General features: G+C 35.5%; 1 protein-coding gene across 1 annotated transcript in view; it reads right to left on the bottom strand.

Moving 5' to 3' along the window:
• Positions 1–27851, bottom strand: part of LOC124182974 (phospholipid scramblase 1) — a 74682-nt gene that overhangs the window by 17357 nt on the left and 29474 nt on the right. The window contains exons 2-4 of the mRNA XM_046570864.1: positions 18365–18582; positions 9601–9699; positions 8327–8544 (exon numbers count right to left, since the gene is read on the bottom strand). Coding sequence (XP_046426820.1) covers positions 8327–8544; positions 9601–9699; positions 18365–18563 — 516 coding nt within the window. The 5' untranslated portion in view covers positions 18564–18582. The remainder of the gene's footprint in view (positions 1–8326; positions 8545–9600; positions 9700–18364; positions 18583–27851) is intronic.

Genomic DNA, 27851 nt, shown 5'->3' with positions numbered 1-27851 from the left:
ACTGAGTCATTAAATAAATTTTAGCTGTGTTATTCCAAATTGTACTAGTTTTTGATATAGGTAATATACTGAAATAATTCACTTCTATTAGGTGTGAAAAAAAATTCTTCAATAAATTAATGATATAAATAGTTGCAAAAAAATTTCGTAAACTTACTTATCCATAAAATATCATTAAGATATTCGAGAAAATCATTTTTACCCTACTTATCCCCATATAGCTTTTTCCCTAAGATATAACGTATATAATATGATGCCAAGTACAATCGCTGCACAAATTCTGAATCGTAAAATACATTGACATTTCTTATCACCGAGAAAAATTATCCCTGAGTTTTTCATACTACCAATTTTTCAAGTTCAACAAACCTTCATCATGTACTTTCCAAAAAAATTTCAGAAAAACATTCAAAACCCTTGAGAATGTCATGAAAAATGCACCAAATTAACTAAAGATTTCACTGGACTCAGTATTTTTTATTGCTATTGTTCTTGTTCGTCAGAGAGAATTTTTCTAACTTACTAATTAGGGAAGGCTGGCGTGGAAGGTAACAGTGCCGATTACAGCCTTTCAATTTTTTTTATGATATAAATCGTTCAACTGTGGATTGTATATTGTTTTGACATCAAATAATACGACTAACCAAAATTTAATTTATAATTTGGGGGAACTTGTTATTTTATTACTATTCGTTAATTTGCTCAATCTGTTCGCCTGTACAAATAAGGTTCGATATCGTCAGCTTATAACTATACATCGGGATATCTTAGATCTTCATATATTTAGTGCTACCCTTAATATGTACGTCGTTTAGCCTTTCCGACTCTTGTTGCAGATTTCGCATACGCTTATCATAAATGTACACAGTAGCTTGACTTCTTGTGTCGTTTCTGCACTTAATATTTCAATAGTTTGTTTATTAAATGTTGCTTGAATATTCGTCAAAGACGTTGCCGAATATTTTTATTCGGGCATCGTGATAGGCAGAATATTCAAGCAGTAAGTGGGGCAGGTTTTCTTTCTGGGAATCCACATGCTTTAGAGTAATCACTATTCAGGTTTAATTCAATGCGCGCATTATTTATTAAGATTCTTACCATTTTTGATATCAGGCGACATTGAGTTACAAGTAATGTCATAGGAAGCGGAGTTTTTCTCTTTAGGTAAAAGTTGTCGTTGACGCCCTGTACTATACATAGTCAGGGGTACACTTGGGGACAATGCATATGAGATGGCTAATTTTTCACACTAAACAGTTATGTTGGCAACACAGAGAAATCTACAGCGTCATAGTCGGCCGAGCGCGAAACAAACTCAATCTCAATAAACGTAACATAACCCATGACAGTCGAACAAGTCAGCAACCCCGCGATATTCTAAGGATAGATTCGACGGTCATGGGTTATGTTATGTTTATTGAGATTGAGTTTGTTTCACACTCGGCCCACTATGGCGCTGTAGGTTTCTCTATGTTGCCAACACAACTGTGTAGTTTAAAAAATTAGCCGTCTCAGATTCATTGTCCTCAAGTGTACAAATCGAGGCTTGACGACTTACTGATTCTCGTTATCATCAATGATCAGCAAGACTGATTTCTTTAGGTATATCTTTCAAGGAATTCTATTTTATAATTTGTTATTTCGTTTGTACGGGCGATGTTTTTTTCTATTATTCAAGCCTTGATTTATTATTATGTGTTTTAGTTGCAGAAACGTGTTGTATTCAACGATAACTTGATTGTTATGTTCAAGCGATACTAATCTGGAGAGCAAAATTTTTGGAAGCTTGGTAGATACAATGCGATTTATTTTTTCACGCCAATTCATCCTTATTTTTAATGCATGAGCGGAAATTAGACATATCCGCACTTCGTTTCGAACTATGTAGCGAGCAATATTTTTTTCTAGTATGATGTCTGAATTTTGTCTATCCGAGGGTTTATTCACTCACGAGTATACTCGCTTCTTAATTACCTTATTTAACTTATCTTGTTTATCTATCCAAATATTCTTCGGAAAACTATTCAGAGTGTGAATAGCGTAAATAGTAGAGGGTTTAAGATTTCACCCTGTAACACTCCTGCTGTAACGTCTACTTTTAGGCCGATGGGGCTACGCACGGTAATGGTAACGTTATCGTATATGTTTTTACAAACTCGTATAAATTTGGACCTTGTGACTATCAAAAATAATTTTTTCCACAGCAATGAGTGTTTTATTGAGTCAAACGCCCGGACAAAGTCGTAAAAAAGGCGTACCTTTCTTTTTAGTCCAAGAGCTAGTAACACGTGTTTCATGAAGTGTTTGATGCACCTTGAAATTTTGTGCCATAGCATCTACCGGATAGGTGAGCAGGTAAACAAGTGTTGGCTAGCCTTATCTGGGGACACCAGGTACTGCGCATGGGAGAAAGGTGTAAAAAAATTTTGCCCAAAAAAAGTGTTTGTTTCAGAGGCCAACAAACAGAAATCAAAATTTATAATCACATAAAACACAAAAATTAATAAGGCAGACACTTTTGCGGGGGTTAATATTTTATAAAAACACCCTCAAGTTGTTTTTTTTTAAATACAAAATAAAATGTTTGATTCACGCTGATATTTTAACAGCGTCTTAATTCATGTAATAAAAAATAATTACAAAAAGGCAGACACTTTTTTTGGGGTTTAATTATCGGAAAATATAAAAATAAATATTAATTTTAATAGAAAGAGATAGGCAGCGCGTAGTCGTGGATGTGAGTGAGAGCACTGATTACAGGCGTAGCTACGGTGTTTCTCTGCGCTCTCATTGGCTGTTGATCACGTGTTCTTGTACAGCTGTACTGACTACACATTTTCAGTAAACATTCTATCCGTTGTTGTGAGCACATGTTTTTGTGATTTCTTTTATGCGTGTGTAAATTTATTAATTATTAATAACAAAATATGTGAATTGGATATCTTTTAATGTACACTAAATTTTCGAGTGAACTATTCTTTTAGAAAAATGGAAGAGGAGTGTGAGGAACGTGTGTCTGTGTCATGTGTTATATGTAAACAGAAAGATGCTGAAAAGGTTATTGTTTTCTCTGAGACATCTTTAAATAAATGTCGAATAACATTGAAAATCCGTCAAGAATGTAATTTGAAATACAGTGGTGTAATTCTACCATCGGTAGTGTCTACTAAGGAGGGTTATCATCGGCTGTGTTACGCTAATTTTACAAGTATTAAACAATAATAGAAGAAGAATTTGTCAACAATTTCTCCAGAGACTCCTGCTTCGTCAGGTATTGTACAAAATTCAATTATGATAAAGTTATACTTAATGTACAGTTAAAATTTTAATATTAAAATATATGTATACTAACACATCAGCTTTTTTTTTTGTAATTCTATCAAAATTTTTAAATGAAATGCACTTCATAATTTTTGCGTAACATAATATATATAATAAGGCAGCTGCACGCATTTATCTATTACTAATGATATTTACCTAGATATTGCTAGAATAATCATAACAACTTCTTATTAAGGTTTTATTTTTTTTAGGTATTTCCCCATCAAGTGACAGAGTTGTCGAAAATGTTGGAACTGAACAGACGGAACCTCAGCTTCTGGAGTGTGTTGGTCACAAAAATAATGACGATTGCCAGTCTGCTGAAACCAATGAAGATCGTCAGTCTGAAGTTCAAGAAAGTTCAGGTCAGAGTTCTAAACATATTACGGCAGATCTTGATGTAACATCAAAAAACACCGATGTTAGTATTTTTTGTAAGAAAGTTCGCAGAAAAGTTAAAGGCCGGCACGAGCAATTATATTCTATGGAAAAAGAAGCTCTGTTTAAAACTCTTCAACCATACAAAGAATTCCTAGAAGAAACGGAAGTATATCGACAATTACAAAACTCAGTAAATGTAAAAGCTCACCGTATTTGCCGAACTGAATACGTAAATTCTTTACGTCAATATCAAGATAAAGCTAAAACCGACTATCATAAAAAACTAAAATATCGCGAAGAAGCTTTTAATGAAGTTTGCTCTTTCATTGATGAAAATATAGTTAAAAACAAAAAATGCATCTTTTTTTTTTTTCTCTGTAACTACTATATCGATACTTTAAAGAAATTAAGTGCTGACAATGGAGAGGGGTTTGATGGTGACTTGGGTAAGAGTTTCTTCGAGAAAAAATGAATGAAAAAATACGTGGATTTACTGCAAGTTACAATTATGCATCACAAAAAAATAATTGGGCCTAAGGGTCGTGAAATTGACGAATATTTATTTTCATTCTTCAAATGAAGAATCAGAGGACAGTGATGAAGAAGACGAAAATTAAAATTATACTTTAATTTTCAATTAAGTCTACGCGTATCACCTATATTTTTTATAACTACAATGAATGAATAAAATTTCTCATTAACACTAATCATAGGATTTTTAATAGTAACCCCAAGCGTCATTATTTTTTTCTTAAATGTGATAAACTATAAATGCTATTTCTTTCATTATTATTATTATTATTATTATTATTATTATTATTATTATTGTACTATCTTGAAAGATTAAAAGTTTAAAAATAAGTTATTAATCAGGATAAACATATATTTGTTTTGATGTTACTCCAGAATTTAATTTAAAAATGTGTAGTCAGTACAGTTGTACAAGAATACGTGACCAACAGCCAATGAGAGCGCAGAGAAACACCGTAGCTACGCCTATAATCGGTGCTCTCACTCACATCCACGACTACGCGCTGCCTATCTCATTCTATTAAAATTAATATTTATTTTTATATTTTCCGATAATTAAACCCCAAAAATGTGTCTGCCTTTTTGTAATTATTTTTTATTATATGAAATTAAGACGCTGTTAAAATATCAGCGTGAATCAAACACTTTATTTTGTATTTAAAATAAAACAACTTGAGGGTGTTTTTATTAAATATTAACCCCCTCAAAAGTGTCTGCCTTATTAATTTTTGTGTCTTATGTGATTATAAATTTTGATTTCTATTTGTTGGGCTTTGAAACAGATATTTTTTTTGGGCAAAATTTTTTTACACCTTTCTCCCGTGCGCAGTACCTGGTGTCCCCAGGTAAGGCTAGCCAACACTTGTTTACCTGCTCACCTATCCGGTAGATGCTATGGCACAAAATTTCAAGGTGCATCAAACACTTCATGAAACACGTGTTACTAGCTCTCCGACTATTAGGGTTGACAGAGATATATCTGGGAAATAGCGTTTAAGACAAATGTGCAGTCGACCAATGATCATTCAAGTTCACACAGCGGAATATCTTTTTTTATATCTATATTTTAGAGACAAGCGTTTGCAATAAATGTTTCATGGTTTGTAGGGGGATTTGACGCATTTTCCGCTTGTTCACATATGATGAAAGTAATATCTTGCCGGATCATGACTTTTTCGTTGCGGTCAACTTGTTGCTTTTTAAGGTTGCATCTTCCCCCCTCTGTCTCAACAGATATCACGCTCTCATTGGTTGTTTTATTATAACTCTTTCTTGTGGAATATTGTTTGACAGTGCCAGTTCGAGTTGTTTGAAGATGGCTGCTTTACCAAAGAGTGGTTTTTTTCCAGCGTGGAGCAACGAATTTAATTTGAATAGGTTTAATCTTGCATGGAGAGCATTTACCCAACCTGTATGCCGTACCAATATAGTGTTCAGGCATGTTTATTCCAATTTGCTTGAAGAGATTCATGACAAACGTCATGAGGACGTTGTTTGTCTTTTCACTTTCCAGTACTTTGATGATTGTCAAGTCGTTTGCTCTTTCTGTTTTACCCAGGTTCGTTAATATCAGGTGTATTTGCTCGATTTGTTTTTATAGTTCCTGGTTGTTCCTGTCTTGTGTTAATTCGGGAATTTTAGTAAACCCAATGTCTTTATGCACTGTTTCACTTGTAAGCTTAACAGTTGTTATATCGTCCCAGATTTCCTCCAATATTTTTTGAAGTTCCTCGGAATTCGTTTTGTGGGGGCTCCTTCCGCTTGGTTGAGTGGTGCAACGACCGCAGTTTAAATCGTAGAGTCACTGTTAGATTCTGTGGATCGATTCGGTAAATAAATACTCTCTTTTATTTATTATTAATAAAGAACAATTTAATTAGTCAATAACTTTGACGGTAAACTCATTTAATAAAGACTACATTGCGTCATGAGAGTCGACGACGAACAAGAAGGAGCAGTAGCAGTACAGACTCTCTCATCGATTCTCGATCTCACTAATACTAATACGCGCCGTATGCGCCTTACCTCTACTGCGCATACTGGGCTCTATAGTAATACATGGTACATAGTATGCATATATATAGTATTCTGAAATTACATTCTCAACAGTCACGTTTGTGTATAAGTCCTGTTTGGTGACAAATTATGTTTTTCGAGTGAGAGCGATCGTAAACACGTCCGCGTCGCTAAGCTGCGAACTCGAGACCACCCGGTTTGGCGGAATAAGAGTTGATTATTTTTTTCACTGTTATTTAAATTATGGATTTAAAAGCTTAGCAGCTACAATTTTACACAATTTATTGATTATGGAATATTATTGCAATGCATGGGAGATCATAAAACTAAAATATCGTAAAAAACGCTTATTCCAATACACTATAACTACATCGCCTACACAATATGTCAACGTTAATTGTGATTTAGACGTATTTACCTAATGAAAACACACTTATCAAAAAGACTTCAAACCAACGTCAAACTTACCATCTACGAGTTACACTGTAAAGTGACCTCAATTTACATGATATTCGACTTCTACAATAATTTACTAGAATTAATTTAGTATAGATTGTAAACCAACGTTCGATTGCGATTCACATTTGTTTCAATAGCTCTTCATTATTTTATTTCATTAAAAATACTTTCTACACAAGCCATTTTTATGTTCAGTAATATCCCGTGAATATTCGAATTTTTGAAACATCATGTTACGTCCGACGTACCGCCACACGTCTTCCCCATCTATTGTTCCTACTTGCTAACTCTCCCACATTTCTTATATTAACGCTACAGTCTCTATCCTGTCCTCCTGTCTCCATCCAGCCTCACGCTACTCGCTATCGCCCTTACTCATTGTCATCCAATTCCATTCCCCTCACTCTGGATTCTCACACCTTTTCTGCACGCATACACTTCGTGTCTAAACTCACTGGTATTCCAACTTTCAACAACCACACAGCTCACTCAAAACCCTACTCTCTGCAAACACACATCTCTACTCTACATACAATTGCATTTGCCATATATTTTCAAATGAGCCATCTTTCGACCAACAAGGAACCATTATTCAATATCTTATCCAATACTTTCAGCTGCGGTTGCTTTGAGCAGGAGGCAACCTATTTAATAATCCGTAACGGACATAACACTCATAACAAATTTTTTTCGATTAATCACTAAATTACGTTATATTGCACCCCGGGGACAAAGGTGACACAACTCAAAAATCGGCGATTTTCAGTATGGGCAAAAAAAGAAAAATCAAACCTTCAAAAGTTTGGAGTTTAATCCATTGATCTTTGAATGAGACTATATTAATATTAAAGAGTTCATTTTCACCCAATAGAATGACGCGAATGAAAGTTGGAAGAACTCTGAAGGGACACTGTTTATGATAAATGCGGTCCACAACCGGTTCGCTGCGATTACACCATTTTTGCTCTCTAGTGGCAAGTGTCACTTCGCATGGTTATAGATTCGAATATCGGCAATCGAAATGTAGTATTAACTCAAAAACGCCGATTTTTGACTTGTATCACCTTTGTCGCCGGGGTGCGGTATTAAATAGAAAATTTGCGTACACATACACTAAATGCCCATACAACTAATGACTTACAGAAATTTCAGAATTGACGCTATTTTTTGCCTACTTTTTTGCATAAAATATTAAGCTGTGATGGAATATTTGCTAAGTATTTATCAGCCAGGTATACTAACAGCACGCCAACTCTCACAAACGTTTCAGAAACATAGAAGCTACAACAATGGTAAATTTGGATGGCTTACAGTGGCGGACATTCGATGAATAGTGAAATCGAAATTTGAAAATTGTATAGAAAAGTGCTTGAAGACAAGAAGCCATTATGAAACCTAACAGTTTTATTTGGCATGAAAATTGGGAGAATTTTTTTAATATAATAAAAACTATATTTTAATCAAATAGGAAATGTATTCGTGTAAAATTTGTTATTCCAAGCGAGTGCAAATTGTTGGGATTCACAACCAGAAAACTAGTTAAGATCGGTAAAAAAATTGGGCATATGTAGGTTGCATTGTGTACTTTTATTAGATTTTGAACGTATAAGTACCGAACCTGCAAACAGCACGGGAAAAAGCAACTAGCACACTTCAAGGAGCGGGAAAGGTGGATAACTTCCTTCATCGTGACGTCGACAATCCTAATATCGAAGGCCCGATATTTGCCACAGCACATTCTACCACAACAGTCTGATTCTTCTGCTACGTAGTACACAACTTGTCCTCTAGGATCTTTCACCACGTACTTATTCTCCGATTCCCATCCGGTGAAAGCTACGGTTCGAAAAAATGAAACAATGCTGCAGAGCCAACCATAACCGTTTCTTTTTTGCAGTACATGTATATTATATATACGTGTACAAGTGATTTCCGCGTACTGACAAGGCAAGTAGCGGAAGCGAACCTCACCAATTTTTTTTAATTATTATACAATATATTGTATTACGTGGAAAAACATTAGACATTTATTTTTCGCGTGCTCATTCAGTACATAAAAAAATAAGTAGTCAATGTTTTTGACGTACTAACAATAAGTCAAACGTATCACAGAATGAATAAAATCGGTGAAGTATACTTCAAGTACTTTTCATTTCATATCAGAGATGATTACGTACTTGTCGGAATTTGGAGAGACATCTTCTAACAATTTTAGGTTCACAGTATCGAAGAGTATATTGCTTTTCATAATATTTTTACTGTGGATTCAAACTTTGGCGCAAAACCAAAATGGCCACTGTGAGACACACTTGCAATTTCATTCCTGCTCTTTGCTAATTTTTAGCGATCGTTAGATATCACATCTCACGCCAAACTAAATGACATCTATAAAGCAACTAAACGTGGTTTTGTTCACCTCGGTAGGTGCTATTATGTCATCTGTGTGATCCCAGTTGTGACCATATTCATAATTCGTTACGTGTAATCTAACAATAAGTTTATGACCAAAAATAGTACAGATGTGATCTTATGCTTAATTCTGTATTTATCAATCTGACTTTTAATCTCTTCGACTATTCGATTCATGACTAAAATCCAAATTTTAATCAGTTTTGGCCAAATTTTTTCATACTTGGTAGGTTCTATTGTTTGAAAATTATGAATGTCATGAACCGAGTAGTCGAAGAGATTAAAAGTCAGATTATTAAATACAGAATTTGACAAAGATGCTCACAAATGGTGCAACTATACTCTACTGGTATACATGCGTTGCAAAAAGAAACAGGTGTGCTTGGCTTTTAAATAACTGATTTCACGATCACCACTTGTAATTATATTAATATAATGTAAAAATTAAAAGGTGTGGAAAGAAGGTGTGCATGCATTACGTACCCTCGAGTAACTCAACCTGTTGATCCACCATCAGTCGATCAAGGGCCATAAGGTACTCCAAGCCAGGTGGACAGTTGCTGTTTGGTATCGGCCAACCACCTGTAAATGCGTGATGAATTAATTTATGGATGCGATATGAAATGTCGATATTAACCCTGAAAATGATGTCTATTCTCACATTTATAGAACGAAAATTGCAACCGACATGGTTGTCCAAAATTCTTTCGTGCAGACTTAAAACTAATGTTGAGAGCGAATAGTTAAACTTGACCTATAGGAAGCTCTGAACAATATTTTCAAGCTGAATTTAGAGTTAAATCGCGACTTCAAATTATTTATGGCTCATAAGCACTTGATGGAATCAAAACGATTATGTATTCTCACTCCTGATACAGTTCATTACCTAGTACAGTAGAACCCCGATTAACCGAGCTGCTCGGGACCGGAGAATCCACGGATAAGTGAAATCACGGCATGAGATGCAATATGCGAACTACGTGTATCTTAACAAGTCTAAGCCCGTTTCAAGACAACCGCTAACGTGATGTGCGTATAGCGAGTTCGGACAAGTTTCGCGCCTGCGCGTGTAACCATCTCCAGTTGCTCGCGCGAAGCGCGCAGGCGTTCGAGAGGACCACGGTTAATCCGCTCCCTGGTTAAACGGGGTTCTACTGTGGCTACACAGCAGACCGGTGTTACGTCCGTTATGGACAATGATATGGGTTCTTCCCGTTCAGAGTGATAGCACCTAAAGAGTTATAGATGGATATTAATTGCTGAATGATGTTGGTCGAAATGTTGTTTATTTATGAACGTAAATTTAAAGACTACTTGGTATATGCAATTGAATGTAATTGAATTTAGGGCCTGGAGAAGTATTTTTAGAAAGAGTTGACTTTTGAGTGAGAGAAGGTATCAAAACGGAAGATGTTCAGCGGACCTCTGGGAGAAGTAGGGAGTCGCACATAGCTGAGTAGGGCGCCATTCTAATCTTACGTATCGTTCAAAACGAGGGGGGAAGGGGGAGGCGGTAGAACCAAACGCTGCTGTTCGTTACAGGGGGGGGGGGGGGGGGTGAGCCGGGCGTTACGTTACATTAAAGTTTAAAGTACGATTTGCCGCGAAAGCAAGAAAACTTCACACGCGCCATTGCATGCACTGTCTGCCACCTAACGGGTTGCGGAGGAACTAAGTCACGGAATATTACAGTAGTTCTCCGCAAGGGGGTTATAACCAAAAATGTGTCTCTAATAGCCATCAGCTGTGTAGTATAGCAGTCTAACAAGCACGTGTCGCATTGTAAACATTAGCAGCACGTGGTTTACACAATGACGTCAAATGCGGGTGACATATACCAGAAATTGTTTAGCTGTCACAAGATGTGGTTCTTTAACAAAACTGGCGAAGCAATGCCAAAAAGGAACTAATGAGATATGGCAAACAGAAAAAAAAAAGCGTGTGTGTCAGCTCCGACGCACGACTGGAGTTTACTCCTCACGAACGATAATTATGATATATATCGGATAGAAAAAGAGGGTAAATGAGCGCATCTTCCAAAATAATAAGAGAAACAAACATATATCTAATTATTCGGATTATTTATATTACTTCAAAAATTTCCAAATTTTGAGTGCATATTCGTAATAAGTGACTACGACTTTTTACATTTTCGGTCCACCATATTGGATCCGCCATCTTGAATTTCTAACTTTTGAGTGCGGATTCGTAATTAGCGACTCCGAAAACTTTCGAGTGCCAACTTTCGCTTTCGTCAAGCGACTTTTTGCGTTTTGGTCTGCCATATTGGATCCGCCATCTCGAATTTCTAACTTTTGAGTGCAGATTCGTCATTAGCGACCCCGAAAACCCCCGGGTACCAAGTTTCGCTCTCGTCAAACGAGTTTTTGCACGTTTGGTCCGCTATATTGAATCCGTCATTTTGAATTTTCAAATTTTGAGTACAGATTCGTAATCAGCGACCCCAAAAACCCTCGAGTACAAAATTCAAGTTGATAGTAAGGAAAAATGTGTGCCGCTAAGAATTAATATAAGTAATATAAAATATTATATCAATATACAATATGTATATTAAATCAATTAATCAAAAATAATAAAAACACTAAATAAAAGATCTAGTTGTTCGTATTTGAAATGTATATTATTCATAAATGTAAACGATAAGCTTACCAATTAACCGCATCCATGTGTTTTTCGGATTCTTCTTCATTATCATCTAACTCAATTTCTTCCATATTTTCAAATATTTTGACGTGATAACGTCACGTCTTATAAATTCATACGCAGGCACACAACACACACGTACAAACATACGCACACATTCAACTCTCAGACCAGAGGTAGTGAACTATACAGTGAGACTACGAAGCACCGCACAAAGAGGAGACCCCGAGTATAGGATACGCTGTGTAATGTATTCCATCTCATTCTTTTGCACGTTCAATATATATGTTTGTCTCTTTCTATAACGCCTCAAGTTTTCGTGTTACACTTGATTTTACTCCTCATATAATTTCCGTACCGGGCCCTATAACTCAAATCGTTTCTTAAGGAGTAAACTCCAAAAAACACAAATTTAGCAGCAAAGAGTTTCATGAACCTATCACGACTCGGATCAAAACTCTTGAAGTTGATGCCACAAAAAAGAAAAGTTCAAATATTTTGTATTTTTTCTTCAAGGTAGGCTGAAATCTTCTTTCGCATGATTTGCATACATTTTATACTCTTATACACACGCAGAATTAGCAATAAATCAGCCATAATAAAATGCATACTTTGATTCTATTTTATTCCATCAAACGTAATCTACATTTTCCAGGGCTCTACTAAAACTACTGGTGATATTTCAGCGACGTCTGCTTCACCATTTATTAACAGCATTACGCCAATATTATGAGAGGCACGTGCGTAAGAATATCTGTGGAAAATTAACGTACAGTACGAAATATAGAGTTCCAACAGTAATAATATCTCCGCGAGTCTCTGATAATTTTTTCTTCGAACTCCTCAACGATATTTTGATGATCAAGTTCAACTTAAAAGAATAGAATGATTCTGGCAGTAAATAGCAGTAATTAAATATAGTACATTATGAACTGACGGCCATAATTTTGTTATTTACAAAGAGTTAGCCAAACTTCAGAATCTTATTCGCTGCAAAACACCTCTATAACCGGACAAGAAAATATATCTCCAGAGGATGAATCACAAACGAGAAAAGACCCGAACGAGGACTCGGAAGCTGAGGATAATCCACCAGGAGTAGAATAACCTAAGCCCAGCCGGCAAGCAACATCGTGAAAGATCAAAATTTTTCAAGATCAAATTGAGTATCTTCGTGATGTTCGAGATTCTGGGCTTGTGGTGGACAATTTAAAAAAAATCAGAGACACGACCAAAAAATTTGAAAAGGAATGAGCCAAGTTAAAGACACAAGTTCAAAATGCCCACAGACAAAAAGAATATAGAAAAACAGTCAAAACAAAAATGAATAAATTTTGCGAAGAAAATCCACAAGCTTCGAAGGCGCTGGCTCCTTGTGACCAGCCTGGTCGGCCTCGACTTGTCGACAAGCAGTCTGCTCTCCTGGATACAATAATCAACATTGCGATTCACGGCAGCTCAACTGATGAAAGTCGGAGAACCAATATGTTAAAGAGTTGCCGAAACTTATAACAATTACATGAAGAACTTCTAAAAATAGGGTGCACGCTATCTAAAAGTGGCAGATTCCCCCACCTCCTGCCACGAAGAGTCCATTCAATCGAAGGAAAGCGCCATATTAATACTGTTCCGGTGCAGCTACGCCGGGCGAAGAATGACTTGCATCATCAACACCCAGATACGGAATTCGCTACTTGCGGAATTTGGAAAGCTTGGCATCGGTTTTGGGTCCACAGCAGGTCACTTTCATATCACAAGACGATAATGCGCGGGTACCTTTAGGAATCCCAGACCATGATTGGGTCCTGACTGAACGGCATAAATTAATTATTTCTGTTCACGCCGGGATTCTGATACAGGAACAAGGTATGGGGCGCCCACATACTCTGGTCCGACCTATATTGCTATCAAGAGCGGAAAACATTCCTCTTCTACTGCGGCCACGCATACAGCAGATGTTGATAGACTATTGAGCCTAGAAGCCTTTTAATAACTTACAAGAACCGTAAATAGTAAGTCTGCAGACGAGGCCATTAATGATGTGATGGTGGACTGTACTGGTACTGATACTACTCACGATGAGACAGGCGGACAAACTGGTGGATCAGAATTGAATGGTGAAATTGAACGTATCATGATCATTACTGTAGACGGTAGGCCAGATGAAAACCCCAAGTATACAAATGTGATCAACTATGCAACAAGCATTTTATCGACTATGATTTTGATGCTCTTTACATTGCGACAAACGCACTAGGAAGGAGTGCCTATAATCGAGTAGAATGACTTATGGCACCTCCGAGCAGACAGTTAGCCGGAATGATGCTGTCTCATGATCATTTTAAAACTCGTTTAAATTCAAGAGGGATAACAGTTGATGAAGCCTTGGAAATAGAAAATTTTAAGCATACTAGCAACGTACGATCTCAAATATGGAATAACATAGTCATTGAAGAACACGAAGTGTTGGCTGAGTACTGAAAAATCTTCTAAGTGGTACGTTGGCATGTTCGAGAGCTCCAATATTTTTTACAAATCATCAAATGTGATGAGATTGGGACCTATTGCAAATAAAAGGAAGAAGCGAACTGAAATCTGTCTTGCATAACGGCTTTTTACCCGCACCTTTTTCATCATGGCATACAGAATCTCGACTTGTAGTACCAGATCTAGTCCAGTCTGCAAAATGGCAAAGTTCGTACCTCTTTTTATAAGACTTTCAATTGATTAGAAACCTGAGAATCTCATAGGCAGATTCAAAATCATAACCTATGATTTGTATTGTCCTTCCGTGCAAGCTCAACTCTATAATTGGGTTTACAAATCATGTGGACTATATTTTGCGTCTCAAAAGTCAATGAAGATACACGTAAAACTTCTGCATTCTTAGTCAATCGAGAGACTAGTACGCATAGCAACGCATAGGTCGCGAGAATTAATGTGTATTATATCTGATTTTTCGATACAATTCGAAGATGTGGAATGGCTTGCAGAAGACGTTAAGAACGACCTAGTGACTATTCCATAAGATACAACAGAAAACACACCATTGCCATGCCATGAAATACGAAATATTATGTGGGAAACTTGAACATTTTGAAAATTCACAGCTCGTTAACAACATCGACTCATAGCTGGAAATTTTCAGCGTTGTTTGGGGAAAGAATGAAGTATTTTCCCTGAAAATTTCAAGCGATTTCGAGTCGACAGAAAAAAGTTACAGCTATCTGAAAACAGCGATTTTCCAGAAATCAGTTAGTTTTGCGAGGCCGTATATAAAAAGGAACGTGGTAATTAATAATAATTCGTGTCGGTAGTGATAAAGTATACCTAGACAAAAAATTTGAGCCGTCGATTGGCCGTCTACTTGGAAAATTCTTGACTTGGCAGCGTTTCAAAGTTATGCGAAATTTTGCTAAAATAGTAGTTCATGAACAGGGTCCTAATTAAACTGGATTTTGCTTTGGAGTACAAAACTATTTTTTTTTCTCAAAATACAAGGTCAGAGAAGGGGAATGCCGTTTGATTCGAATCTTTAAGTCCCATAGAGCTCCCATGAAAAAATCTTGAACATAACTAAAAAATTGAATTATTAAAACTTTAAAAATTTCTACGTCCACCAGATTTTCTTACATTAAGCTCAAATTTGGAGAATCGTCTTTTTTATAACCTACTGTCTTGAAAAAAATCAGCAGCCGAATCGCTAACCCAAGCCCGCAGGCTCCGGTCCAAAAAGTATTGGACGTACCCATATACATCTACATATATGTGATATTCGGAAAATTCTGGATTATATTTCATATACTTAATATGTATATGTATATACACACACACACTCAACACCGTGTAGTCCGAGCATGCACAGTTCGAATTCAATTACGCATATCGATAAAATTGCGGAATTCTGTCCAGAAGAAACATTTAGTGACTGAAATGAAATGACGAGGTAGCAATATGGACAAGTTTTTAATTTGCATGCTTTTGTTTCGCACAAATCGTTATGCGAGTACGGCAATTTTTCCTTTTGTAATGAAATACTCTCCGTTACGAATTACTTTTTTTTCATTTGTAATTTGTAATGGTTCATTCATCAATTTTACGTTATTTTTTTTAATATTTTATGGAACACTCATCCATTACATATTACTTTTGTAATTTATAATCGAGAACTTATCCAATGCACATTTTTTAAAGTAATGAGTAATGCATTACTTTCACATTACTATTTTCACAACTCTGCATACAATAACAGGTCTCTCTATCTATCTGTGTGCCGATCGTTGATCAAATGATAGCAAATATTGAAAATCGACAATTCAAAAATTTGGTGATTTCGAAAAAGTAACGACGGAGCCAGGAACCTGGCGTCTAGAGATGCTTAACCGGAGCCTTACTCCACTAGACCACCTAGCCGCCCTGACTCTGTTGTTAATTTCTCTCATCACCAGTGAGTTCGAATTTGTTTTTTCGTATACCTGGTATGAATGTATAAGAATTTTCGTCTCTTCAAGCACAGTGTATATATAGGAATGTAATGTGTAGATGATGTGTTTACCCTTTTGAATCCTTATTACATTCCTATATATACACTAAATTCTTGAAAAGTTAGCACGCGATCCGCTTTTTTTTTGAAAATTGAGTGCGACAAATAAAAAAGCTGCGCGACTAATTTACGGATAATTAACGGCAAATTATGCAATAGTCCGAATTCACATTTTCGACAATTGGCGAGCCAAGTTCATGTACGTGTAAGTAATGTATGGTTTATCAGACGTATAATGACTGTTTTATTTTTTTTTGCAAGTAGTAAAGTCGCGAATTACTTAGTTCTCATGTATACATTGTTTATGTTCTTGTCGAATCAAGTGCAATTAAAGTATGAATATGTTTTAGTTAGCTAATGAAACTGTAATCGAAAATGTACCACATAAAATTAATAAAAATAACTACAGTATAAAGAAATTGAGTTTAGTACAGAAGACCTATTAATTACAAAATTTATATCGAAGCTGAAACGGAATATTCTCATATCCATACCGTCTTTTGCGTTGTACACAATGGATAAAAGTTATTTTCAATGTAATTTTCGAAAAATGCCTTTTTTCCTAATGTTACGGAACGAAAAGAAGAGGAGGGGGGGGGGGGGGGGGGTCTTCCTGGACGTAACGGAGCGTTAATGCGGGGAGGGGGGGTCAGAAATAGCTAAAATCAGCGTTAGGTAATATTTCAACGACACCTCAGATACTTTTCAGCTATGTACAAGTCCGACGAGACGTGAGAGATAGAGGGACAAGATGAGAAGTATGAGATTACAGTGACGAGATAAAAGTAGCAATCCAGGACTCTACCACTCGTAACACTCTGATAAAAAAAAAAACCAAAAGGGAATCAAAGACAAACTAATGGTGCATTTGGAATTCAGAAGAAAATTTATAATTTTTATGAAATCGGAATCGAAGTTGGAAGATTCGTTCATAAATAAGTTTTAATTTAATCCAAATCAAAATGGACTACTCAAAACTTCAATGATAACACACCGCGGAATTTTTAATACTTATTCGCATCTCTCGTGTCGCTGAAAATCTTAACAAAAAAACTGAGATCGTTTTCATATCGCTAAGATGTTAGGAGCTGTAGTATTAATTGAATACTACAAACGTAAGTCATATTCAAAACTAGAAGTCTTATTTAACCGAATTGAAAATCAAACAAGTTCGGAACATCGTGATATATTTAATAAAATCAAGGGACTTCGCAATTCAGAATGGTCTCAAATAAATAAAGAAATCACCAATTCCATAAATTATTTTAACACTGCAATATATTTTGAATAATTCGTCCTCGTGTAGCAGAAAATGTAATTCAAATTCAATTATGCAGATAAAGATAAATTAAAAAATGCATGAACCTTTGTTCCTCTTCAGTGAGGAATCGTGTGTACTCCTTCTTCTTTTTATACCGACGCACGGTTTTTCTTATAATGTAGCGAAAGTGTCTGCGTACTTGTTTGATCTTTAACTTCCAGGATGTTTCAAAATATTCAGATTCCATATTACAAAAAAAAAGTGGTCGTCAACAGTTGTAGTTTTTCTATTATACGATCTTCAAGTCACAGTCACAGACAATAACATTTTATAAGGAGAATCGACACCGCTACCAGGCTTGACTGTTTTCATACAACTAATGGCTTATAAGGCGCAGAGAAGTTTCTTGGGCATTCATTTTACCCAATCAAAGTCGTGAGTATTTTCACACAAAGTTTATCTCATTTCCAGCAATCGCCGCACTCGACACACAACGAAGGAGAAAATAACGGGTAATCTTTGTTTGCTTGAATTTAGAACAACGGCGCGTTATCTTCCATGTTTAAATTCCATCATTGGAGGTTCACTATTATATACACAGATAACGTACTCAGAATTTGTTAAACGTCATAGAAGAGCAAAATCACTTCTAAACGCCAATACTCAAAATTCAACCATTTATCAATTTATGCTACAGATACTGCCACGGTTCATTTCAAGTATTTAAAGTTTCCTGATTGTTTAAAATCCCGATGGCATTAGTAGTATCGTAACCTCACCTGGGGGAACTTGCATTAGAGGTCCGGGTTGTACCGGAAGCCCAGGTTGCATTGGAAGACCAGGTTGTACCGGAAGTCCGGGTTGCACGAGAGGTATTCCGGGTTGCGGGGGCGCCATGAGGGGTACCGTAGCCGGAGTATTCATCGCTTGTGCGCCAGAATGCCATCCCGCTTGATGAGGATTTTGCCAATCACCCATGATTAGGTGTCAGTAATAACTGTAAAGAAAACATTGTTGATAACTTTTCACATTTACTACGACTTTTTCGAAAGTAATGACATTTATCTGGAATATACGGTCTTGGGAAACTAGCTTTATTTCTATACTCCCACACCTAAAATTTTTGTTCTTTGTAATATGAAAGTAAACCTCCCAAACCTTTTTAGAAAGGTAGCTAAAGTGGACATCAGAGTGCCAACGACATGAGCAAATCGTAATTTTCACCTCTTTGCCTTTCTACAGTAATGAAACCGATATGAATTTCGAAAAATGATAGTATTTTCTGTTATGCTTGAGTGGTGATTGGAAAAACTTTGGAGAATTGATATAAAAATACGGAAAACACGGGATTCAGATATCAGCAGCATACCATAACCTCAAAGTCAGTGAGAATCTGTTGCTGTAAGTTCAGTGTTTTCATTGATTTTTCGAAGTTTTTCGAACTATGACACAAACACAATTGCAAAAAATATATCTTTTCTCAAAGTTTGAAACAATTTCTTTTCTCTAAAAAGAAGTAAATTGTAAAAAAATACGATTGGCTCATTTCATCGGCACTCCGACTACCCGTTAATCAAGTTGTTATTTCCCCGTTTAAGAAGTACGGAGAAGTAAAGTAAACACAAGATATCAATAAGTGAGAAAATAAAGAGATTGACATTAAACATACACTGATATAAAATGACGCTATTATACAAAACAACATGGCATCATTGAAAGCAAGCTGATTAATGCAAAGTTATAAATTTATAGCCGGAACTGCAAATTGAACACAATTGAAAATTTCCACCGTTTTACAATACTACATATGCCGTTAGTAACTACTCGCTTAAAGGGTCCGAGATCAACGCTTATATCTATAATACGACTGGAATCGTCTTCGTATTTCAATCAAGACAATTTCTGGTGATTGTTAAATTTTATTTCGCGAAAGTGGTCGTAAAATTTAAAACTAAAAGTAAAACGCGAAATGCGGAATGGCCTTTTGGTAAACAGGCGCTGATAAGTTCAGAGATACAAAACATTTGTCTGTTTAAAATGTTTTACCCTTGTAACGTGACGTCAGTTCATGAAACAAACGGTTAAGGAGCTTCAATTCAACGAAATAAAGCAGCAAATGGTTGTGATAATATTGCATAGGTAATTAGTTCGACGCGCAAACTGATAAACCTAATAAATATGTATTACACAAACACTGCTAGAAATTGACGAAGCTCACTTACCAACAAACCAGAGCAAATACCAACCGAGTTTTAGAAGAGGACTTCACGTGGTGATGGGACTTGTACTTTGTAGCCTATAAACCTAACATACAGTGGACTCTCGATACTGCCGCAACAGTACAAGAGGGGAAGCGATTTTCCAGGAATTATTGGTCCCCCAATAGATACCTTCGCGCGATCGTGATGTCACGGAAAAGTACACGGAAAAAAAAATTCAGCTCGTGGAACTAAATATTAGATAGTTACTTGTAAACAGTTCGTCGAACTAAACGTTCTGTTATTGGAAGAGCACTGCATGGTTCGTATAACTGACTGTTAGTCAGCTGTCATAGCTGTACGTTGTTCAGCTCTCTCAGCTAAACAGCTTCGTTCGAAGAGCTAGACCAGAATTTTTCGGCTCCGCTCACAGCGCTTATTATTAAATAGTACAATTATATTGCTATTAGTATTATTTTTCATCATTATTATCATTATTCATTCAGTGTCATTTACATATTTGAATGGACTATTTAAACAATTATCTATCAACTGTATTTAAATCATACTCATGAAATTTGAAGGTTATGAAATATGTCAACGCACCAGAGCACAGCGCAACTTACAGCTCTTAGAGCAAAACCATTCAGCTGTGAGAGCTGAACAACTTGCAGCTATCAGAGCTGACTAATATATAGTTGCTGTAACTACAAGATAGACCGTAGAGTGCGTATAGTTACTGGAGCTGTAGAATACAGCTCGCCGAACAGAATTTTTTTTTCCGTGTAGTAAACTTTCTCATTACGGCTAACCTCTCATGCACTCGCGGATACATTGTTATCATCGGTTAAACTCCCATTTTATTTTATTTTGACTGGAAAAATACTTAAGTGTCAATATTTTATTAACACATCAGGTTTTTTTTTTTTTTTTAAACATAATTATTCATTTTATACATAATTATGAACTAAAATAAACACCGAGGCAATAAAAATACTTATACATGGGACATTCCACACCAACTCTGTAAATGACCATAGCTGACCATAACATTTTTTAATTTCGAGGTGGATTTTTCCCACGTTAGTATGACCCTTGAAAACCTTTCGAAAAAATATTCGAACATTTTTAATGACTCGTATTTACACTATGAATTTTTAAGCCCATCTCAAAAACAGTCAAATTGACTTCTGTGATCCAAAAAAAAAACAGATGTTTTCGAAAACAACATTTTGCAGGCAAGTTTCAGAGTGGAGAATTGTTGATTCAGGCTTTACGACTTTTTATTTTATATTGTTACTTTCGGCGGAAAAGATGAGTTAATGGAAATGATGGGAAACAGTTAACGTAATGTGTAAAGTGTATAATTTTTCACCGGTAAAATACGTCAAACCAGAACAATATTTGCACGCGAACTGATTTCTTATCGCTCCAAGTTCATTGAAAACATGAACTTGCGCGAGCCGACGGACTATCTTTTATTGTATGCTTATAGATTTTAAAAGCTGCCAAGCCTTCTGCGGTAGCATGGATGTTTTCCATACAATTGAAAAAGTTGTACGCCTACATATGTATCTCGACTTGGCTTACTGATTGGCAAGCAACTATTACATCTAACCGTATTATTTCTACAATTTCTGTTGATTGATTTATCATCATATGGGTTCGAAATGTTTGTGCTACACAATGCAAGCTGTGAAGTTTGTACCTATTACAGCGCTACTCGGGATATCTCCAACTATAAAACAATCCAATGAAAGAGAAAGCCTGAAAATTTCTCCGAACCTTACAGTTACACATGAATACAGTACCGTATTATATATTTAATTATTTTCATATCACATTCGATTAGTTATGCATGTAAGAATAATTATTAGTGATAAAGCAGAACATCTTCCTCACTTGTTTTTTTGTTTTTCATGTTTTACAGTCACTTTGACCATTCCTATTCCATTACCGATAGATTAGAACAAACAAATGTTAGACTTTGGCAAGATATAACAAAACAAAAGATGGCTTATATGGGCCCCTAAAAGTTGACACTCTGTCTCCGTGGTTCATTGAAATGAATCAACTTCCACCAGACTACCAACCACTAACTTAGCCTGCCTATACTTGGGCATCACTACGGTTGGGAGATAAACATTTTTTATATAGGGGGTTATATTTTTTACTTTTGTTATTAATGATTATTATTCATTTGAATTCACAATTATTTACTTGATACGTATCACTCCACCACGACCGCGGTCCAGGTTCGCCATTGTTAGTCTACTTTTGATTTTCAATTTCCAAGTTAACATCAGTAAATTTCTTAAAAATAGTAACTGTATAATTCACTTCTTTTATCGGTTTTTGATGTCCAGTTACCACACATACTCTTTTCCTATACACAATTGCTGTAATAGCGATTAACGTTTTATTCACGGAATCAATCACCCTCATAGAAGTGCTTCTGAAATCGCATAGTAATATTAGCAACCACTATAGTGAAAAGATTTTTCGTAGACGATAACTTTTCATGTATAATAACGCAAAATACTTACTAAATATAGCAATTAAATAGAATAATACTACAATTAAATGCATCATTATGTGATACTGGTGTTTTTTTTTAAATTGCAGCATTTTTAAATATCTGACAACAGTTTCATCAACATCAGGCCAGAGCAGTCATATTCTGTGAGTTAGTAAACTTTTTTTCTTTGAAGTATGGTTTATCTACAAGATTAAATACTCAGCCAAAACCATGTTGCAAGGAAATTCCGGGATTCCTGCATTAATTACACTTAAGTCTGGAGAAGAAGATATTAGATCAGTGAATGTAATTTAAATACATTGTCAATGCTAGGTTCAATACTACAAAAATATTTTTTAAACGAAATGGGAAAAACGAATTCTGCTGCAGGTACTTTTGCTTGTAACTTTCATCTTAAGGTAGTACGAGCGGAGTAGCTAGTCAATTAAAAGTCTATGGTTACGAAAATTGGAAAAAGCGATATAATAATAAATTTAGGTGTGATAACAATAAAAGTACGTAACGAGATATTTTTGGAAATATGTATCATGCCCATGTGTTGAATTATACGAAACAGAATATTTATTTATTTATTTATTTATTTAACTGGTTTACAGGCATAAGATCGGTCTTTAAAGCGTATAAAAGAATTAACGCAAGTAGAGCTACAAATAAGTTGGCGTTAGGCATACCTACATGAAGAAATGTAGGTATACACAAAACAAATACAAAATACAAAATACATATTACATGGGAATATCTTATATCAACAGTCAGATTGACTCGCATTGTCTAACCAGCTATATCATTTTACAATTCCACCGATATAAACGGCAACACTGTACTCAGGTGCTAGAATTTCGGTCGCGTGCTACGTGTATACAATTTTATATACCAGGTGTATACCAGTGATCGGAGCACACCTGGCGCCATACAGCATTGCCAAGTCCATATCGTTGTTACCACGTTAGCAGTAGCAGCCGACGCAAGCGATAATTAGACAATACAATCGACGATTTCCAATCGGAATATCCCGTAACCCGTATTTTTTATGAGAAGTACGTAATGGTGACATCTTTTTCAACATTTAACAACATTTTTTATTTATCGTGTCTGACCGCGAAAGGTCTATATTTCCGAGGGGCTGCTCACTTGAGAAATCATTGAAACATTTCATCCAAAATCACACAGGCAATCGCTAAAAGTCGCTGGAAATCACTCTTAATCGTTGGAAAAGGTAATCTCATTGATTCGGAAATCACGGGAATCACAGTCTAAATCACAAGAAATCGATTCCCTTCGGAAATCGTCGTGTCACCGAATCCTCGAGTGAGCAGCCTCTCGTATATGTCTATCTCAACCTTGTGTCAACACAGATTTCCGATATTGTGTGGGGTAATTATCTTCATTTCACACATTAATTAATATTATAATTAGTCGGTAAGTCGCTTAGAAATTTTGCAGGTGTTTCCGTACATGTTTTTGCTATAGCATATAAAAAAAACGTATATTTGGGTGCCGCTGACCTGGATCTAAAAGTTGTAATCGATCGAAGCGCCCTCTGCGTAAGATTCCTCGGTTCCAAACCATTCGAAGGTGGCACTCTCCACCGGGGAGTAGCGCAACACAATATTAGACAAAACGCGGTCGGTAAAAGACCTGAATCTGAGTCGGTAACCATACCAACAGGATTGACCCGAATTTTGCATGCAAATGATGACGTCATGTGTATAGCGATTGCATCACGACCGAACTGATTATTTTGATAGTTTTACGGTGAATATAGCAAATTCAATTTATTGTTCCGTGAAACACCCTTGAATATGGGACATTCTTTGACGAATCGGACAGATGTAGATAAAAATCGACCGACACAATTTTGATGTAGCTTAAAATTGTTTCACGGGTTCTATATCGAAAAAAAATAGATACGTATTCGAGGATTTTTTTATTTTACATATTTCGTAACATAGAGGGAATCGAAAATTTGATAATTTGGTGTTTTCTGGCACGGAGAACTCATTTTCAAAAATTCATAACGCCGGTTCTGATTAAGCTGAAAAGTTGGTTTTTTAAACCCAAAGCTAATAAAGTGAATTTCAATGCAACAATTGTTTCATTTACGATTATTCCGAAATTTATATTGTTGTAAATAATTAATATGTTTAAATCGATTTTTAGCAATTGCCTTCACCTCGTAGTGAGTTCTCAGCACGACCATCGTATTCTACGTCAAATTATCTATCAATAACGCATTTTTATTTGATGGAGAAATTATTATTACTGTAGGATAAAATTAATTTATCCAGCGCGGCACGTCACATCGGCGCGCGGGTTCCATTGCACGCCTCATTATCTTGCCTCGTATCGTTTTCTTCTGTAATATAAATGATTACTGTATATTCTCAATTGAATAATAATATTCAATAGCAAGTAAGACTTTATAAAAAATGTAACAAAAAAATTATCAAATACAAAATATTATTATGTCAAATAAAAAATCAATTTATTAAGATTTCAATACATTATTTTTAGTTAATAAGTACCTCGACCTACAGTACGTCGTATCATATTTACATTTATTCTTGAAAATTTGTGTGATTCCAACCTCTCTTGAAGAATTGGAAACAAAGCAATTCTCATTGTGTCAACAAAAAACGGTTGTACAAATTTTTAAACGAAAAATACTAAACATATTAAAAGTGGATGTAAATATTGTGAGACGTAATACAGAACGAGGTATTTATTAAATAATAATAATGTATTAAAATCTTGGTAAATTAATTTTTTATTTGCCACAATGATATTTTTTATTTTATTATTTTTTTATTAAATTTTTTATTAAGTCTTATATGCTAATAAAAAATATTATTCAATTAAAAATATAGAGTAATTTATATTACAGAGGAAAACGATACGAGGCAAGATTATCAGGCGTGCAATGGAACTCGCGCGCCGATGTGACGTGCCGCGCTAGATAAATTAATTCTTTTCCTCCAGTAATAATAATTCTCCATCAATTTAAAATACGTTATGGATAAAAATTTGACGTAGAATGCGATGGTTGTGCTAAGAACTCGCTACGAGGTTGGGGAAATTGTTAAAGATCGATTAAAACATATTAATTGTTTATAACAGAATAAATTTCGGAATAATCGTTAATGAAAGAATTGTTGTAATAAAATGCATTTTATTAGCTTTGAGATGAATAAAACGAACTTTCCAGCTCAAATAGAACCGGCGTTATGAATTTTTGAAAGTGAGTCTTCCAAGCCAAAAAATACCAAATTATCAAATTTTCGATCCCCTCTAATTTACGAAATATGTGAAATAAAAAATCCTCGAATACGTATCCCTAATTTTTCGGTATAGAACCCGTCAAAAAAAATTTCAGCTGCATCAAAAATGTGTCGGACACAAAGGTGTTCGGTTGTAAAAGAATGTCCCATATGGGCTATTCCGCGTCAACCGGATCAGTCATCTCTCAGATATTTTTTTAATTTGGCATGTGGATTGTGTAGGGGGAGTTAGATTTTTGTGCCAAAGCGCGAATCTCGTAATGCAAAATTCGATTTTTTATTAACAATAACAAATTAGACTCCCATTTTTTTCAAAAATTCATAACTTCGGCAAAAAATTAGATACAATATATTTTTTTTTTCAAATTACGCGGAAAGCTCCATAGAATTTAAAAAACAATACGAAATGTTAAAAAAAAGTTGTTATCAATTGTTTATTTAACAATTAATTTTTCAAAGATTTTTAAAACAGTGACTGACACGATCAAAAAATTTTTTTAAAATTCTGACATGTTCCTTGAACTGTACTACAACCTGTGAATTAATTCCAGAGGGGTGTTTTTCTTCGTTTTCGAGTAAAAAATCATTAAAGGTGTCGATGCGCGTGAAATTGCGGCGCGCCGAGTCTCTACGTAATGGCGGGCGGCCGGTTGCCGTCCACCGCTACCCCGCGGTGGCGTCGCAGCGTTATTTTAGAGTCATTTTCACGATGTAGGACATGATTGAAGAATCTGAAAAAAATACTGTACCTTCACAAGGCCTGCTCAAAGCGATAAGTGAAGTTTCAGGAATGTGTTTTTATTTTAAAATAAGTAGCAAGTTATGTAATTATTATCATTTATGTGCACTCTCGTGATGTGTAACCGTTATTTTGAATTTCTGTAATCAAAAAACGGTGAAAAACACATTCCTGAAACTTCACTTATCGCTTTGAGCAGGCCTTGTGAAGGTACAGTATTTTTTTCAGATTCTTCAATCATGTCCTACATCGTGAAAATGACTCTAAAATAACGCTGCGACGCCACCGCGGGGTAGCGGTGGACGGCAACCGGCCGCCCGCCATTACGTAGAGACTCGGCGCGCCGCAATTTCACGCGCATCGACACCTTTAATGATTTTTTACTCGAAAACGAAGAAAAACACCCCTCTGGAATTAATTCACAGGTTGTAGTACAGTTCAAGGAACATGTCAGAATTTTAAAAAAATTTTTTGATCGTGTCAGTCACTGTTTTAAAAATCTTTGAAAAATTAATTGTTAAATAAACAATTGATAACAACTTTTTTTTAACATTTCGTATTGTTTTTTAAATTCTATGGAGCTTTCCGCGTAATTTGAAAAAAAAAATATATTGTATCTAATTTTTTGCCGAAGTTATGAATTTTTGAAAAAAATGGGAGTCTAATTTGTTATTGTTAATAAAAAATCGAATTTTGCATTACGAGATTCGCGCTTTGGCACAAAAATCTAACTCCCCCTACACAATCCACATGCCAAATTAAAAAAATATCTGAGAGATGACTGATCCGGTTGACGCGGAATAGCCCATAAGTATACATTAAAACATATCGCGCAATATTAGTTTTACACAGCACGAAGTATTTTCAAAATGATTTCATAAATATCACCATTCACCATTTGTAGATATTTGGAAATATGTGCTACGCCATTGGCCGCCCCCCCCCCCCCCCCGCCCAACTCAGCTTCTCCTTGTCGCAAACTTGAATGGACATGTTTATTTTCCGTCCGTGCATTACATTGAATTCGATTATTCGCTCAGTCTACGGATAGTGAATGTGCGCGAGAAAAAAAAAATCTTTGTGTCGTGAGACGACTGTGCTCGAACATTTTGTATTTCGAAAATAAAGAGTATTTCTCATTCTTCTTCAGATGTTTTCTATGAGGTACATACATGATTATCTCTGGTGAGTATTTATACATATATATATATGTACATTATACAGTTGTATAAAACGTGCACCCCGACTTACGTTTCTTTCGACTTACGCCGTCAATGCCGGATCGACCCATAGCGTAACTTCGGGGTATTACTGTATCGGAATCATTCTGAAATTGTACATCGCTTGTTACACACAACTCTACTGACAATAATGAAATAATTTTATGTTCGAAGCTATTTTACTAGTGAAAAGGGTTTCAAAAAATGATTATATATAATATTGGAACACTTTATTCATGTGACTATGGATATATGAAACAATTGTTGACATCGACGTTGAGGATTATTTTTA

The sequence above is a fragment of the Neodiprion fabricii genome, chromosome 5, assembly GCF_021155785.1.
Source record: "Neodiprion fabricii isolate iyNeoFabr1 chromosome 5, iyNeoFabr1.1, whole genome shotgun sequence".
In the NCBI taxonomy this organism is placed as follows: Eukaryota; Metazoa; Arthropoda; class Insecta; order Hymenoptera; family Diprionidae; genus Neodiprion; species Neodiprion fabricii.
This window is presented reverse-complemented; position numbering and strand designations above follow the sequence as displayed.